The sequence below is a fragment of the Pristiophorus japonicus genome, chromosome 15, assembly GCF_044704955.1.
Source record: "Pristiophorus japonicus isolate sPriJap1 chromosome 15, sPriJap1.hap1, whole genome shotgun sequence".
Classification (NCBI taxonomy): Eukaryota; Metazoa; Chordata; class Chondrichthyes; family Pristiophoridae; genus Pristiophorus; species Pristiophorus japonicus.
The window spans coordinates 138,780,729-138,797,427 of NC_091991.1; the positions used below are offsets into that span (position 1 = coordinate 138,780,729).

At 42.5% G+C, this 16,699-nt stretch overlaps 1 protein-coding gene across 4 annotated transcripts in view; it reads left to right on the forward strand.

Moving 5' to 3' along the window:
• Positions 1-16,699, forward strand: part of mapk8ip3 (mitogen-activated protein kinase 8 interacting protein 3) — a 255,509-nt gene that overhangs the window by 63,516 nt on the left and 175,294 nt on the right. For 3 of the 4 annotated variants that reach the window (XM_070900985.1, XM_070900987.1, XM_070900986.1), the window contains exons 3-4: positions 457-527; positions 2,010-2,095. In XM_070900985.1, the coding sequence (XP_070757086.1) occupies positions 457-527; positions 2,010-2,095 (157 nt within the window). Of the gene's footprint in view, positions 1-456; positions 528-2,009; positions 2,096-9,526; positions 9,551-16,699 lie in introns of all 4 variants that reach the window. The other variant, XM_070900984.1, reaches the window with a different exon arrangement.

Below are 16,699 nucleotides of genomic sequence, written 5' to 3' on the forward strand. Positions count from 1 at the left end.
TAGAGTGGAAGATAAGAGATATTTGAGAGACAAAAGAGATGATGGGCCGACTTGAGATGGTAATAGCAGAAGTTAGAAGAAGATTCATCATCCATCAAAAGATCACTCATCCCTTTTGTCTTTTAAATCTCTCCTGTCTTCCACCCTATCACAGACCTTCCCTTTTGTTCTTTCCTCCCCTCCCCCTTTCAGTGTTCCTTAAGAATCTGTTCATTTCGACCGAAACGTTAACTCTGTTTCTCTCCACAGATTCTGCCTGATCCGCTGAGAGTTACAGCAATTTCTGTTTTTATTTCAGATTCCAGCATCCACAGTATTTTGCTTTTGTCCTAAAATTCTGTCTTCATTTCTACATTGCTAGGTTTTGTCAGATTTTATTAAATGGTGTGCTTTAAATACAATTGGGTTGATGTGGGTCTCATTCAGCCATGTGACTGATTCTGACCTTTATTGCAGTTACCAGACTGGAGGAGCGGGAGGCAGAGATGAAAAAGGAATACAATGCCTTACACCTGAGGCACACTGAGGTAAGAGCTCAGACAATCAGTACAGCCATATGCAGACTTATTCTACACAAAAGAAGCTGACTTTTGATGGAGGGTTCTTGAAAAAACCTCTGGTGAGGCTAAGTGTCATCGCAGATACTCGCAGGTAGGAGTTGATATTTATTCCGTGGGATAGGGTAAGATTAGGAACTCATTCTGACTGCAGGGTATAGTGAGTTACATTGAAGTAGGAGGTGACTGTCACTGCAAGGTACCTGAGATGCAATGTGGTAGGAGCTGACTAGCACTGTAAGATCCTTCAAACACCTAGGGGTAGGTTTTTGTCTTTATCGCTTGGTGATAATCTGAAAAGTAGATCGCCAGCCCTTTATAGAACCCACACGATTTTCATTCCATTGATTTCAATGAAACAAAATTGGGCGGATTTGATAACAGGCAGTTGATCCGTTCCATCAGATTACCACTCAGTGAAGATGAAAATATACCCTATTGAGGTAGAAACATAGTTGAGTGTAAGTAAGTTATAGAAGTGAGCTTCACACCTGAAGAAACATCATATTTTGCACTTTACATCTAGTACTCTGTTCACACAATATACACATGCAATAAGTAGAAATTTAAATAGTTTTTACTTCAGGTTGTAGAGAGCTTGTTTTGTATTTTGTCATGGATTTAGGTTAATAACAACAGTTTTGTCCCAGAATACTTTGTGGGGAATATCAATATCAAGCCGGAGTTCTACAATTCTTTGTAAGAGGTATTGAGGAAGAACATAAACAGGTTTACATTTATTTGTACTTTCTATATCTTGCTCTGAGGTAATTCTGCTCATAACATATTATAGATGTGAAATACATTCCTGTTCTGTTTGATCGCAAGTATTACACAATTTTTGGGCACGTTCTTTATATAGATTTGGATATCTTTTATTGGGGTGGGCCAGATTTATGAACACAAGTAAGATTTACTAATTCAGATGTATCAGTGTGTAACAGTAAACCGGTTCTTCTGTTGTTCCTGTTAGTCAATTTTTCCTGCATTTCTCTACCATTGCGTTTGTCTGGTCTCTATTCCTCTCATCCATGCAGTTCTGATTGACTGATAAAATGGACTTCACCACTGATTCCGTTTACTCCGTCCCTTAATCAGTGTGGCAGGAGGTATGGTTGAGCAATCCGGCCAGTCACCGCCCCCTCCGGCCAATCCCCATTGAACGCGGATGGTGGGGGAAAATGCGAAGGGAGGAAAAATGATGTAAATGACTGCAGCTAAAAAATATATATATAAAAAATAAACTAATGTACTCTTCCTGAAGCCATTTGTGGCTCTCTCAATGTGCTTTATACATCAGCATTGCAGCATGAACTTGCTATAATGGCCTTGACTGGCTACCCCAGTATGTGGATAGAGTGCTGAAATGGTTTGTATTATCCGTTTCAACCAGCTATATTATAATCATCCCTCCCCCGTTTACTGTGACTAAATTGTTCTTTCATTTTGCAGATGATACAGACTTATGTGGAACATATAGAACGATCCAAGATGCACCAAGTTGGGGGGAATGATGGAACAATAACTGGGAGGAACAAGTAAGGGTTGCGTTAAACCAAGTGTTTTTGCTGTGATAGATTGCAGATGGTGGTTTGTTTGATGGTGTGCAAAGGGCGGCTTAAAAAATAATAGTAGAATTTATATTTTCAACAGCACTGGCAGATCCACGAAGAGCACTATGGCTAACCTGATTGTGACTCAATCGCCTGAATCAATGAAAGTACAATTTGACTATTTGATTGGGTAGTTTATATCTGAAATTTTCAGTCAGAAAAGTAGAACTGAAAGCCCGTCTTTGTAGTGTGATGTATCAAATTTTACAGAGTATTAAATTCCTAAATTGTGGGAATTTGTAGTGTCAGCGTCCACTGGCAGAGTTTTATGGTAGGATTGTGTCATTGCCGTATGTCTGTCGCGTCAATATTGTGTCAGGATCAAGCAATTATATCACCTTCAGTGTCATTGCTGCATCAGGATCGTGTAAGGGAGTTTGTTAGAACATTTATCTGGACCAAAGTCGAACGTTATACAGTACACTGTCAGGATTATGTATGACGGAGGTGTAGATTTTCATATCGGCCCCTGGGCGTAAAGCTAGTATTGGGGGTTGACCCTCCATTGTAGAAATTGCCCAATTTTCATTTCCACGCTGGAGTAACGGGTGGCCACACCTGGGTGGCAAGTTGGAAAATCTATTCCAGAACGTCATGTAAGAATCACAGGATAAGCAAAAGATTGAGAAGGGATAAGACCTATGTTTTTGAAATGCTGAAAGGCCTGGATGATGTGAATGCTAGCAGATTACTTGAGAAACTGAGGTTGTACAACTTGAGGATGTGAATGTAAAATTGTCAAGCCAGAGGTGAAACTGCATGTGTGGAGACGACTTTCATCAAAAGTAATTAATGGTATCTTGATTGATTTCTTTAATAAAGAGCTGAGATGGTGCAACTAAACACCACAGAGTAGTGCCAAGCTCAGCCTTCCACTCTGTTGAGTTCCTGATTTAGCCCTACTTCGGGACAGAGGCTTGGTGTCGTTTGGCAGAAGGGAAAGACAATCAGGGCGTCATTGGTGGGGAACTCTTGCATATCTCAGAATGGGCAGCCAAGAGTGACATTGAGGTAATGCGGGAGCAGGTACATACAATTTCTAGATAGTACTACACAAAAGTTTCTATTAATTGCATTAGTTAATGTTTTGAGGAGTGCCTGAATCATTATAAATAAATGAATACTTGATATGCACTAATAGCAACAGCATTCCATCGGATAATTTCATTAAAAAGACATAATGGTATAGTACTTCTAATTGTATAGATATGCAATATAGAAAAAGTGAATGTGCAATGTCAGTCATCTTTGAGTCCTTTTTCGAGGGCTTTGGTAGACTGCACACCAGCCTCCATTCCATGAGCCCAAATTTCCCCATGAGTTGCACTGTTTTTTTTGGCGTATCTTTTTAGTTGCAAATATGGCCACTTAATTTGCGGCAGTGTAAGTGAGTTGGTTAGGTTTTTTGTTAGGTCAGTTTTTTTTTTCAAAAGGGGGTGTTCCCAGCCACTTACACAATTTATGCCAATTTGGCCAGAAAAAAGTTGTACTAAACTAACTTAGGGCAGTGTATGTGTCCACTTTTGTTCGCACAGAAAGACCTTACTTACAGTTAAGGAATTGGTGCAAGTAACTACATTTAAAGCACCACCAAGCACCAAACAAAGCACAAAAAGTAATAAGCAATTAATTAACAAATAAAATAGAAGGAACCCTGCCCTTAAAGCACCAAAATCAATCAGTAAATAACAAATAAAAAATGGAAGTCCTACCTTAAGGAACGCAGCGGGCCGCCGATGAGGGAGCCCATTCGGCCAGGGCTAGGGACGGCGTACTTTGGCCCCTCCCACACAGCCTGCAGCGCGTGTTTGCAGAAACGGCCTGCCAGAAGCTACTGCACATGCGCGCAGACTCTAGCGCGCATGTGCAGAGGTCCCGGCGCTGTTTTCAGCACCAGGATCTGGTTCCGCCCCAATCCATTGGGCCACGCTGTGCCACAACGGAGGAGAGGCTGGGGAGCGGCCAAAATATGGAGGTCTTTTTTCGACATGCTTGGAGGCGGGCAAAAGTGGCGCAGCTCAAGTGAGGGCACCAGAAAAAGAGATTGGGGAAATTTGGGCCCTATTTCTTGGTAACTCTTGGCTATAAATCCACCCTTTACCTCAGCATTATAGTCCCCTCTTAATGATTGCCGCAATCTCAACACGTTGCTTCATGAAAACAGTCCCAGCCTACGAGGCACCTTCAATTCTCCTAACTTACCTCGGCAACACAATCCCTTCTGTAGCTGCTGGGACCAACAACTTACCTCAAAGTATGCTGATTTGGCAATTCCTTTCTTAATTCAGGAATTGAATAAATGCTGAAGCTACTAATTATGTTTCAATAAATATTGATTGAATATTATTACATATGCACACATTGGTAGATTCTAGTCAGTAAATACTGACTGTTTTAATAAATAGTTACTAAGTTAGAAAATGAAAAGGTGCTGACTGTAGGTTAATAATTAAATATTGATAAATACAGAAAGATTTAAATATGTTGCTGGCTGAATCCTTTTCTCTCCCCAATTTGCCATTTTTTCCCCATTGACTCCTTATTGGGGTAAATTGCACAGTTGCTAAACACCTTCTGTACCCCACCCAAGTGGCTATTTTTCATGTGTGAGCTTTGAGCTTTAAGTAAATGTGGAAGAGGGAGCAATCAGAGCTAAATGTAATCTGATCCTCATTCAGTATTTACACACACATGCATGTGCATGAAGATGCACACTGGCGCTCTCTCTCCCCCCCTCCCCCCCAGGTAGAAGCATTCGATCGCAGTTAGGAGCAGTAATTCTGCCCAATTTTGCATTCTTTAACCCAGGGGTGATGTAGCACTTCTAACTACTATCCAAGGACAGACCAGTTAATTCAGCATAGATCCAGGATTGAACCTCTGACTTTCTATTGGATAAAATTGCTGAGGCATTGGGGGAGCTACTGGCCAAATCTCAATAAATATCTATTGGCTGAAGAAAAGAAGTAAATAAATCTACTGATCCAATGATATAATACAAGGTGAAATAAGTTGAGGGCAATTTTAACTTAACCCACCCACCGGGATTGGGTGCAATGCTGGTTTTACACCCGCCCGATTTTGCTCTCCGTTGAAGCCAGTGGAGAGTAATATTGGGCGGTGTAATATACCGGAGTCACACCCAATCCCGTGAGTTTCCCGCCCGGCAAGTTAGGTTACAATTACCCGCATAATGTCTGAAAAATCAATGATTGCTGCATAGCTGAATAAATTAACATAACTTTTTTTGATTTGAATACTTTGGCTACATCTTCTCCCCACACATAGTATTGGCATAATAAATTAAACTAATCGCAGTGCTCTGGTTCCATCCTGCCTTGGCCTCCTTGCTAATTATTGGGTCTCCTAGATGCCTGTTCTATTGACCAGCTCTTTTTCCTCCCTGTTTGCTCTCCTCTCTGAGTCATGCCAGATACGGTTCCACGATCACTCTCGCCCTTCCAGTACCTGACCTAGGCTTTCATTCTTCACGTGTGAGCACAGCAAGTGAAAGTTGTCTGGTTGTTTAACCTGTTGGAGGCATCATAGCCAAGTTGTTGTCACCTGCTGTCCACACATCTAAACTTTGCTGCAGTGGTAACTGAATAGCTTCCAGGAATGTAAATATAGGCCAATGTTTTATTCCTCAGTCTGGGGATAATGAGTTTAAAGAGAGAAAGAAAAGAACTTGCATTTTATATAGCAACATTGACAACCTCCTGGTTCCCCAAAGCCCATTACAGCTAATTAAGTACTTTTTGAAGTGCAGCCACTGTTGTAATGTAGGGAACGTTGCAGCCAATTTGCACACAGCAAATTCCCACAAACAGCAATTAAATATATGTCCAAATAATCTGTTTTAGTTATGTTGGTTGAGGGATAAATATTGGCTCGGTCAGGACATTGAGAGAGCTCACCTGCTCCTCTTCCAATAGTGCATGGAATCTTTTACACCACTCAAGAAGGCAGGCAGAGCCTTAGTTTAACGTCTCATCCAAACAACGGCACCTCTGGAGTGGGCTTGAACCCACAAGACTCCGAGGTGAGAGTCCTATCGCTGAGCCAAGGCTGACTCAATTGTCATTCTCCCCACCCACCCCCCCCCTCCCTTAACCTGGCTCAAAACAGCTAACTCAACACAGAACAGGGATCAAACCTAGGACCTTGCTGGTCTGTGTGGCTCAGTGTCACACAATGCAGTATGATTACCCACTGAGCCATATGAGCAGCTCAACTTTCCTGGCACTGCCTCATCTGTTCTTCCTTGTGTGATCTGGGCTCCACTGCTGTCCTGACCCTAACCCCACAACAATGCCGCTTCCAGCCTCCTCGTTGATCTTTTTTTTCCCACCTCTATGTCAGATATATAACTTTAAATGGTCCCTCTGTCCCCTTTTTGATAGGTTGGGCTAGCCCACGTGATCCCAGGTGTGCTTGCAAACCGCATGCGCCTCTGGGATATGTGGACCTTTACGCAAGCGTACACATAGTTGCCCAGGACTGCAAATGTCCGATCCTCTGGGACCATCAGATAGGTTCGTACTTTTCTTGCGATTTGGAGGCATTCGCCCGCAGGAAGCCTCCGACTGCAAATTCAGACCCTAAATGTTACAACAAGATTTCCCACGGTAACACAGAATATGTTTCAGAACATTTAGCAAAGGGTGTGTGAGTGCTTACACAACTGAACAGCAGGAAACATTGGCAAGTGTGGAATATATGGCAGTATTATTTATTGTGTTTAAGAAGAATAGAAAATGAGTTTGTTGATTTCAAAGTGATGTGCCACTGTCATAAACATTTAGTTGGGTGGAATTTAATTTAGTAGTTTCCACACAACTACCAGTAGCAAACAATTAAATTCCACTGTATGAGACATTCTTGATCATAAATTAACCAGGGGCATTCTTGACGAATATGATTCTGTCAACTTCAGTCAGATTAGACCGCGTCAGGTTTTAAACAATTAAATGAATACTCCAAGGGATGCTCATAAAATTGATATTTTGATATTCTAAAGCTAAAAATTAAATGCAGATTGTACTTTATAAGAATTTACCAGTGGTTATTATGCCGTGCGGCCTTCACTGATCATTTGGGGAATACTAATGTGCTTGAAGACAATACTTGATAATGGAGTGCTGGACACTGCTTCAAGCAGTGATGGCTCGAACATCTGCACTGCTGTGCATCGAGTACAAATGTAATTTCATTCGAAGAATATGTTGCTGTCCCTGCAGGCAGCCTTTTAAAACTTTTTGTCATGGGACTTTCCACCAGGTGACTGTTTTGGCCTGAAGTGCAAATAAAATTTACAGTAGCAAAACATCATTCTGGTCTGGGGCATAATTCATCTCATTGGAAGCAGAGGTTGTGTCAGCTTGACATATCTGGCTGAGATGCAGCTACGAATCAGTTTCTGATGTGCTGGGTTGAATTCAATACCCTAAACATTGATTACATCAGCAGATGTGAATGTCCTTGTGTATCAAATATTGCTGAAGATTTACCAGGTAGTAGAGGCAGCAAGAAACACTGCCTGAAGAGGCTTTAAAATTTTTTTTAAATTGCACTTAAACAGCACCAAAACATCTCCAATTTTTTTACACGGGGGAGTTACGTTGAGAAATGGAGTAACTGTTGTCATGTTGGCAAATAGTTTGGCTAACAGGACCCCTGAAATTCCATGGGAGTTCTCCTAGTCTCCTGCTGTAACTCTTGAGTCCAGTGAAAACCCCCAAAAACATTCTCCCATTGGAGTCACGATGGAAGATTGGGAGAATCCCTATGGAATTGCATGGCCAGAAAATCACCATCAGGATCTGTCCTCGAGAATAAATGCCACTGTGAGAACTCCTTTTAAAGAGGAAGGCACATAGTCAAGTTGTCTAAACTATTCCAAATTTATTTTTAAATAAAGGTAGGATCTGCAAACATTTTGAGCCTTGCTTCAACAGCATTGATGGATGTTAGTGGTTAGCATGAGATCCCAACAACACAAGATACACTTGATATGTAACTCTATCACTTCAATTATACCTAACGACCTAACTATGAACACAGACATCAAATTCAGTTAGCCTGGATTAGCCTTAGGTCCACTACAGCAAATTGACGGTTATTAGAGAGGTAATTACAAATTATCCCAACTGTTCTGATTCACAAGATGATCTCTGGTTACTCTGGCCTGCTATCTGAACACATTGTCTGCTTGTGTGCTGTGTTTCAGTAGCTACTTTGTTACTGAAAACCGCTGGATCATTAACATCATCTAGAAAAAATTGGGTGCTGCACTAACACTGCAATAAAGCCTTTACGTTGTGCCAAGTTTGTCCCAAGACCTGTTCATTGACCGTTGATGATCCTCAGGATCCTTTTATAGTCCGGGGCCATTTACATAGGTTGAAGTCCTGGAGCACCATGGCCACAGTTTCTTCAGCTTGCTGCTTTGATTCAAGTATATAATTCGGCACACAAAAAAAAATCTTCATCTGTGCTTCAAAACTTTTGGGAGATGCTGTTTCAGTCGCCTCTTTCTTTGCTGTGGCTTGTAATGGCTGATGTGTCAAATTCAAAATTGAAGCGTCCATGGAAATTCTACCTGAATTACATCCCAGGGGCCCAGCAGGTGCTGACGCGAGCAGCAATCATGGTGTTGTTGGACTCGTGCTGACCTCTAGTAGATATGCCAAGTAATTAAAGACAATCTTTAACAGCTAATATTGTTTTTATGCGATTTTGGTGAAATATTGTTAATGTTATTGTTTTTGCCAATTGTACGGATACCACTTCCAACAAGTGATCATCCTTATTTTATTTGAGAGCAAAAGAATAGTACATATATTTTACTTGACTCCTAGAAGTAAACCAAAAGGTTATCAAATTCCACAAATCTGACACTGTAAAGTCTATGTGGAGTGTGAGATTGATGAATTTACCATATACTATATGTGACATTAGCATTTTTACTCAGAGCTGAAACTTTCCTAAATTAATAAGCACAAAAGAATGGCATTTTGAATTTTTTTATGCTGCATATTTTGATTAATTTTATTTGAGTTCATAACATAATGTTAAAGTTTAAGCATTAATCCTGGTAAATTGAAACATCTGTCTGTGACCTGGCATATCTACACTAGTGCCCTCATTGTGCCATAGAATATTGTTTATGCATTGCTTGCTTTTTCTTTGTCTGCAGTATTGGGGCTCCTCTCAATGGTAGCCAGCTGGCTATGTGTTGTTCTAGTTTGTGCCCTTTGAACTATGTTGATTAATTGTGTTCTTCTTGTCCTGCTCTCTGTGCTGTGCTGTGCTGTGCTGTTGCTGCTGTTGTGGCTGTTTTCTGTGTTACCACAGTCATCGCCAACCATGGAGAAAAAGGTAAATGCTGTTCAGCCATTTCTACTCCAAATGCATCCTTTTTGCCCCATCCCTCTCCTACCCAAGCTGGGAACAATAAGGTCCCTTCTAGCTCAGCATTTATTTTTGAATTGTTCTGATTAATCACTGCATTTATTGATTGATCATTGAAGTTTGTTTAGTGAATGTACATTGACTAATGCTTTCTCCAAGCTGTCTGACAAGGATGCCAGCATGCAGATAAAATATAATACGCTAGATTTTGCTATCTTCATTCATTTTTGTAAGATAGTAGATTTGAGTAATCAGTAGTGTAAAATTGGTTAAAAAATGACTGTTTAGCTCTGATGTAAGGATTCCTACCCCTCCAAAAACTGATTAACCAAAATGAGCATAGTGAGTGAAAGGTCTATGTTTTTAACGTGTTAAAGTCTTATTAGATTAATGATGAACTCACAAAGCATCCTGCAGATGTGCAGGCAAATTGAAAGGTGAGTGTTTTACTCCTGGCTAGATCTGGCATTAATGAGATCTGGCATTAATGAAAGGGAGGATTTTAATGTATCACCAAGCAGTTAAAAAGAAATAGTCCGGAGAAGTTTTCTGCCTGAAAGCATGGTGCTTGGCTAATTGGTCGATATATTACAGTTAAGCAGGAGCAAGAGGATAATATGGCCCAGCAATGCAAAGCGAATAGGAGGCAAGTGATTCACATCAAATACTAACTCAGACATCAGATCTACTGCAACGGAGTTGGCTGCCTGGGCTTAGTGCAGAAACAATGCATGACGGAAAGAAAGACTTCCATTTATATAGTGACATCATGCCACCCAGAACCATCCCAAAGAGCTTCACATAAAATGAATTAGGTATGGAATGGAGTGACTATTTGTATATAGGTTATCATGGCAACTAATGTGCGCTTAGCTAGAGAAAAGGAGTAATGAGTAGTTAATATATTTTTGATGGCATTGATTGAGAGAGGAACATTGACTCTGAGAATTCTCTATCCTTACAATAGTGCAGTAGGAGTTTTTAATATCCACTTTAGCTAACAGCACAGGCTTACTTTGACTGAAGTGTGCTCCCTGAATCAAGACCTGTTGGGACAGTTATCATGTGTCGTGCACTACCAGTAGTAGTGAAGGCCACCACTGGCTACCGGGATCTTCTAGGCAGTGACCTTGGACACCACCTTGGCTTTTGGACAAATGATGCTTTCTTTTCAACTCTGTGTTTTTCAGTATTAATGGCATATATGTTTAATGTGCTTCTGCTGCTTTGTTTGTTCCCTTGTGTGTTGTGAACTTCTCCATGTTGGTTGTTTATGTGCTGTACTCGTAAACACTTCCCTGGTTGAAGCAGTAGCACTGGTGGGTGACAGTATATGCGACTGAGGAGCCGCAGGGAACACGGAAGGCCCACCCCCAGTGCCGGTGGTCTTCTTTGTTGGAGTCACTATGGAATCATTGCTTTGAAGGACAGTGCTACAGTCAGCTGTGCGGAGTTCTGTGATACCACTTCTCCTATGGTACTCCACGAATTACACTGTTGGAGAGCAGCATCTCAGAATGCCCACTGATCTCTCTGCGGTTAGACCAGGATATCCATGCGGTCTCCGAATCTCTCCTCCGTGAATGCCTGTAACTGTTCTCCAAGCGAGTTGAAGTCAGCTGTGACTATATCTTGGAGTTTGACCCCAAACTCCCGTTAGCAGCAGTGGGAGCATTTATTAAATGTGCTCTTTGTGTATCTATGGCTTGTGTAATGAAGGTTGCCGCTGCCAATGATGCCGGTGTTGTCATATGCTTCTGAATGGTTTGTGGTGCAGCATCAGTATGATCTTCTTTGCTGGTGCTACTTTAAGTGAGGGTGGTTGCTCTGTGAAGAGAGCTGATGGGACATTGAGTTAAATGAGCATATTGATTTGTTCAGCATTATTACTTTAAGTAGTATTGTGCAGTTGTGCACATCAATAGCGTATGGACATGTTGATTCAACATATTGTACAAATCATAGAATATGATTAATATGGTACATTCAGTCGTTCTGCCCCAATTTCTGCATTCTAGTAGCCTTTCAGATTCTCTCTTCCAAATAACACTAATGCATTGTCATAGGCATTCAGCTGTTTCTACAAAATGATCCAGAACGCAGGGCCCTCCAGTTATGTGCCAGGTTTGCCTTGAGACACAAAAGCAGCGGGGATTGTGACAGACTAATTTGACCCCTGGAAATTCCTTCCTGCAACACATTGTGCCTGGAATTCCACGGGAGGTATTCTGATTTCCTGCTGTACAATCAGCAGGACCCTGGGGGAACCTTGTTGAAATGGCCATTCACGCATTTCTCTCAGGGTTCTGTCCGTGTCCCACTGGAGTTACGGTGGGAGACTGGAAGAACCCCCAAATGCAATTTCAAGATTGTTATCTTTTCTATGATAACATGTATAATGTAATTTGTGGAACTGTGCTGTTTTTATTGTAACTACCTTACTTGCAGCAGCTTTGTAACATTTTCTGTTAGCACAGTGTTGTTGGCATTAATCTTCCTTCAAGTCCATAAATGTGCTCTTTGTGCTCTTCTTCAAGTCATGCAACTTCTGTATCTCCAGCCAGGAGAGTTGTATATCCAAGTTGGAGCTGACAGTAAGGGGTTGAAATTGCCCACTGCCCAAAACGGGGCACACCCTCCATTTTCTAACGTTGGATGCGGTGAAGATTCTATCGATATTTGGTACTTGGAAGTTTTTTTTGGTCGGAGCGGATGTCGTGGCGGCTGAGGGGCGGAAGTTCCCTTGTAGCGGTTCATCCGCCCCGACAATATACATTAATGATTTGGATGAGGGAATTGAGTGTAATATCTCCAAGTTTGCAGATGACACTAAGCTGGGTGGCGGTGTGAGCTGTGAGGAGGACGCTAAAAGGCTGCAGGGTGACTTGGACAGGTTAGGTGAGTGGGCAAACGCGTGTCAGATGCAGTATAACTTTGGTGGCAAAAACACGAAGGCAGAATATTATCTGAATGGCGGCAGATTAGAAAAAGGGGAGGTGCAGGGAGACCTGGGTGTTATGGTACATCAGTCATTGAAAGTTGGCATGCAGGTTCAGCAGGCAGTGAAGAAAGCAAATGGTATGTTGGTTGGCCTTCATAGTTAGGGGATTTGAGTATAGGAGCAGGGAGGTCTTACTGCAGTTGTACAGGGTCTTAGTGAGGCCTCACCTGGAATATTGTGTTCAGTTTTGGTCTCCTAATCTGAGGAAGGACGTTCTTGCTATTGAGGGAGTGCAGCGAAGGTTCATCAGACTGATTCCCGGGATGGCAGGACTGACATATGAGGAGAGACTGGATTGACTGGGCCTGTATTCACTGGAGTTTAGAAGGATGAGAGGAGATCTCATAGAAACATATAAAATTCTGATGGGACTGGACAGGTTAGATGCAGGAAGAATGTTCCCGATGTTGGGGAAGTCCAGAACCAGGGGACATAGTCTAAGGATAAGGGGTAAGCCATTTAGGACTGAGATGAGGAGAAACTTCTTCACTGAGAGAGTTGTTAACCTGTGAAATTCTCTACCGCAGAGAGTTGTTGATGCCAGTTCATTGGATATTTTCAAGAGGGAGTTAGATATGGTCCTTACGGCTAAAGGGATCAAGGGGTATGGACAGAAAGCAGGAAAGGGGTACTGAGGTGAATGATCAGCCATGATCTTATTGAATGGTGGTGCAGGCTCGAAGGGCCGAATGTCCTACTCCTGCACCTTTTTTATATGTTTCTATAACGCGTCGCTGATGAGATCAGCACTGACGTGTTACAGTGTCTCTCCCCTTCAGTTAAAGGGGAGGGCCGCTGTGAGCTCTGCATGTTTTTAAGTTAGGTCGACTGGGCCACCAGGGAGGATTTCAGCCGGGCCAGCGGCCTGGCATCCAAGAGGGGGTGCCAGGTTTCTTGTTTGCGGTCCAGCTGTACCCGGGGGCATAATTGTCGGGCCGACATGGCAGTCGGCCAGCAAAAAACAACATGCTGGTCGCGGCAGTGTGCCCTCCCCTTTAAGGGTGGCCGGGCCGCCATGTCACAGGGAGTGCACCGACACAAAAAGCTGTTGGGGGCGCCCATCGGCGGCGGGGCCGCTCCTGCCACGTGGCAGCCAGAGGCCTTATTGGGAGGGGCAATTTCGGCCCCTAAGTTAGGAGGCATAGTAAGTTGTGTGAATGGGAGCAGGATTTTACAGACTGAAGATAGGCTAAGTGAGTGGGCCAAACTGCGACAGATGGAGTTCAATGTAGGGAATGTGAGGACATCCACTGTGGATCAAGGAGAGACAAACTGTAATATTTTCCTCATGGTGAGGGACTAGTAGCTGTGGAGGAGCAAAAGGATTTAGGTGTCCATGCACCAAAATCACTAAAACTAGTGCATGGATACAAAAAGTAATTAAAAAGGCAAATGGGATGTTGGCCTTTATCTCAAGGGGGTTGGAATTCAAAAGTGAGGAAGTGATGCTTCAGTTGTAAATAGCCTTGTTCAGATCCCATCTGGAGTGCCATCTAGAAAGTGCTGTGATGCAGTGGTAATATACTTAGCACCTGATCTTCAGATCCAAGAGAGAACTGTCCCAAATATCAGATATGCTTTGTATACAGTGTATCAGAATATCAACTCCTCAATAAAGCTAGCCACTAGTGATATGTATATAACTTCCTGTCTGCTGGGCAGAATAAAAGATACCTTAATCTTGAAACAACTTAACTCCTTAAACTCCCTCTGCAAGACCTTAAGTGCACTTCTCTCTTGTTATTAATTCCAGTGTGGACCACAGCTTTTGGCTGCTCTCACTCCCTTTCCAGAAGTTCTTCCATCCATTCCGCAATGTCCTTCACTCGGGCATCAGAGAGGCAACATATAAGTTGAGACTCCCAGTCATGAAAAAGGTGACGTGAACTCCTGACTATAGGATTCCCCCACTACTATCACTCTCCAAACCTTTTAGTCAACCTGATTCAAGGCAGTTCCTTGCTCGCCGGTGCTACAATGTTCTTCAGGATCAACCCTTCTCTGAGCTACATAGAATTTACAGCACAGAACAAGACCATTGGACCAATCGATTTATGCCAGTGTTTATGCTCCACACGAGCCTCCTCACACTCTTTACTTAATCTCAACCTATCAACATAGCCTTCTATTCCTTTCTCCCTCATCTAACAGATATGAGATTGCTGTCTATCTCTTACTTGTTCAACACTCAATCTTTGAATTTCCTAGGAGCTGTTCCTGTTCCTTTGCTGTAACTTCACCTGAGGTTACAGTGAACGTGTACATAGCAGCATAAGAACAGGAGTAGGCCATTCAGCCCTTTGAGCCTATTCCGCCATTCAATGAGATCATGGCTGCTCTTTATATTAACTCGATCTACACATCTTGATTCCGTACACCCAAACAAAAAATCTATCAATCTCAGTTTAGAGTTTTTCAATTGACCCCCAGCCTCAACAGTTTTTTGGTGGAGAGAGTTCCAGATTTACTCTACCCTTTGTAAACAGGGTTTCCGTTGCACTTCCGGCAAAGTTACGGCAGCAAAGCGAGTGCAGTTCCAAGGAAATTCCAGGCTTAAGTGTCTGTCGGACAGTTCCGGTGATTTGGGTATTCTCTGCACCTGAAAGTCCAGTCTCCCTCTGCTGCCCCCTTCTCACTTTCTACATTAATCCCTGAGATGGGCGAGCAGAGCACTCGCCTGTGTCAAGTGGGAGGTCAGCTAAATATGCAAATCACGGATTGTATGATGTACATAGGACTCTGATTACAATTATAAGGTACAAATGGGTGGAGCGTGCTCCGCTCACACTCCGACCACTCATTCCGCCATTGAGTGGCCTAACTAACGATCCTTAAAGGAGTTGCTGGAGGCCGCTAACAAAATGGCTGGAGATTGTTTTAAACTTATTTTTGTGCGGCCAGAAGGAGCAGGAGTGTTCCTCCTGGGCCCCAAGATCTCTGGCATGCTGCCAGTCTGTGCGAGGACCTCGGCCTTGGGATCGATCACCCTTCCCCACCCCCCCCAAGCATTGACTGCAATGTAAATGAGGTCTGGTCCTCAAAATGACTCTGGCCTTTCGAAGGTAACAACAGGAGGTTGGCAGACCGCCCATGGTGCACCTCAAATTTAAAATCAGCTCGATTTTGATGATGAGATGTATACGGCAATGGAGTGTCTAATTATGGTATTGTGAGGTTGAACTAGTCAAAGTAAACTCCACAGTTTGGGTCCTTTTGTAGGGCATTAGATGATGTCTTTGAAAATAACTTAGTTTCTAGAAAGTGGAAAGTATCTGTTTCCATGAGAAACCATTACTCACTCAGAGATGTATGTAATTAGAGCAAACATAAAGACAAACAACATGGTGGATGAAGGGGAGGTTAAAATGGAAAAAGCTCTAACGTGATTCTTTGAGGAGGAAACTCTTGTCAAAGTGAAAAATAAATGTTATTCTGTCCATGAGTCAGAAGGTTATGTATGTCCCATTACTGCAGTTTTTATCGATGAGCCTTTGCGTAATTATCTAAGGACGGAGAGCACTCCAGAGAGAATAACTGAGAAGTATTTTGATGGGAAGTTTGCAGAGTGAACAATATGTATTTGCCAATTAATAATACAATAAGGAATGGATTTTAGAAAGCTTGCAGAAGCTTAGATCAATAGAAAAACAAGGATGTGAATATGTTTGTTCTTGCAACTACTGCATGAAGCCTATCACAGACTTGCTACTTCTGGTGTTCAACAACTTGTCATCCTCGGTGATTTCAGTCTCCATTTCAACTCATTTTGCCCTCTCTCCTCTGATTTTACTGCCCTGCTTCAAGCTCTCCCTCCATAGAAACTCTCCTACCAAGAATCACGGCCATCCCCCTCGACCCTGCCATCTCACATGGTCTTTACATAAGAACATAAAAAATAGGAACAGCAGTAGGCCATTTGGCATCTCGAGCCTGCTCCGTCATTTAATAAGATCATGGCTGATCTGATCATGGGCTCAGCTCCACTTCCCTGCCCGCTCCCCATAACGCATCACTCCCTTATTGCTCAAAAATCTGTCTATCTCCACCTTAAATATATTCAATGACCCAGACTCCACTGCTCTCTGGGACAGACAATTCCACAGATTTACGACCTT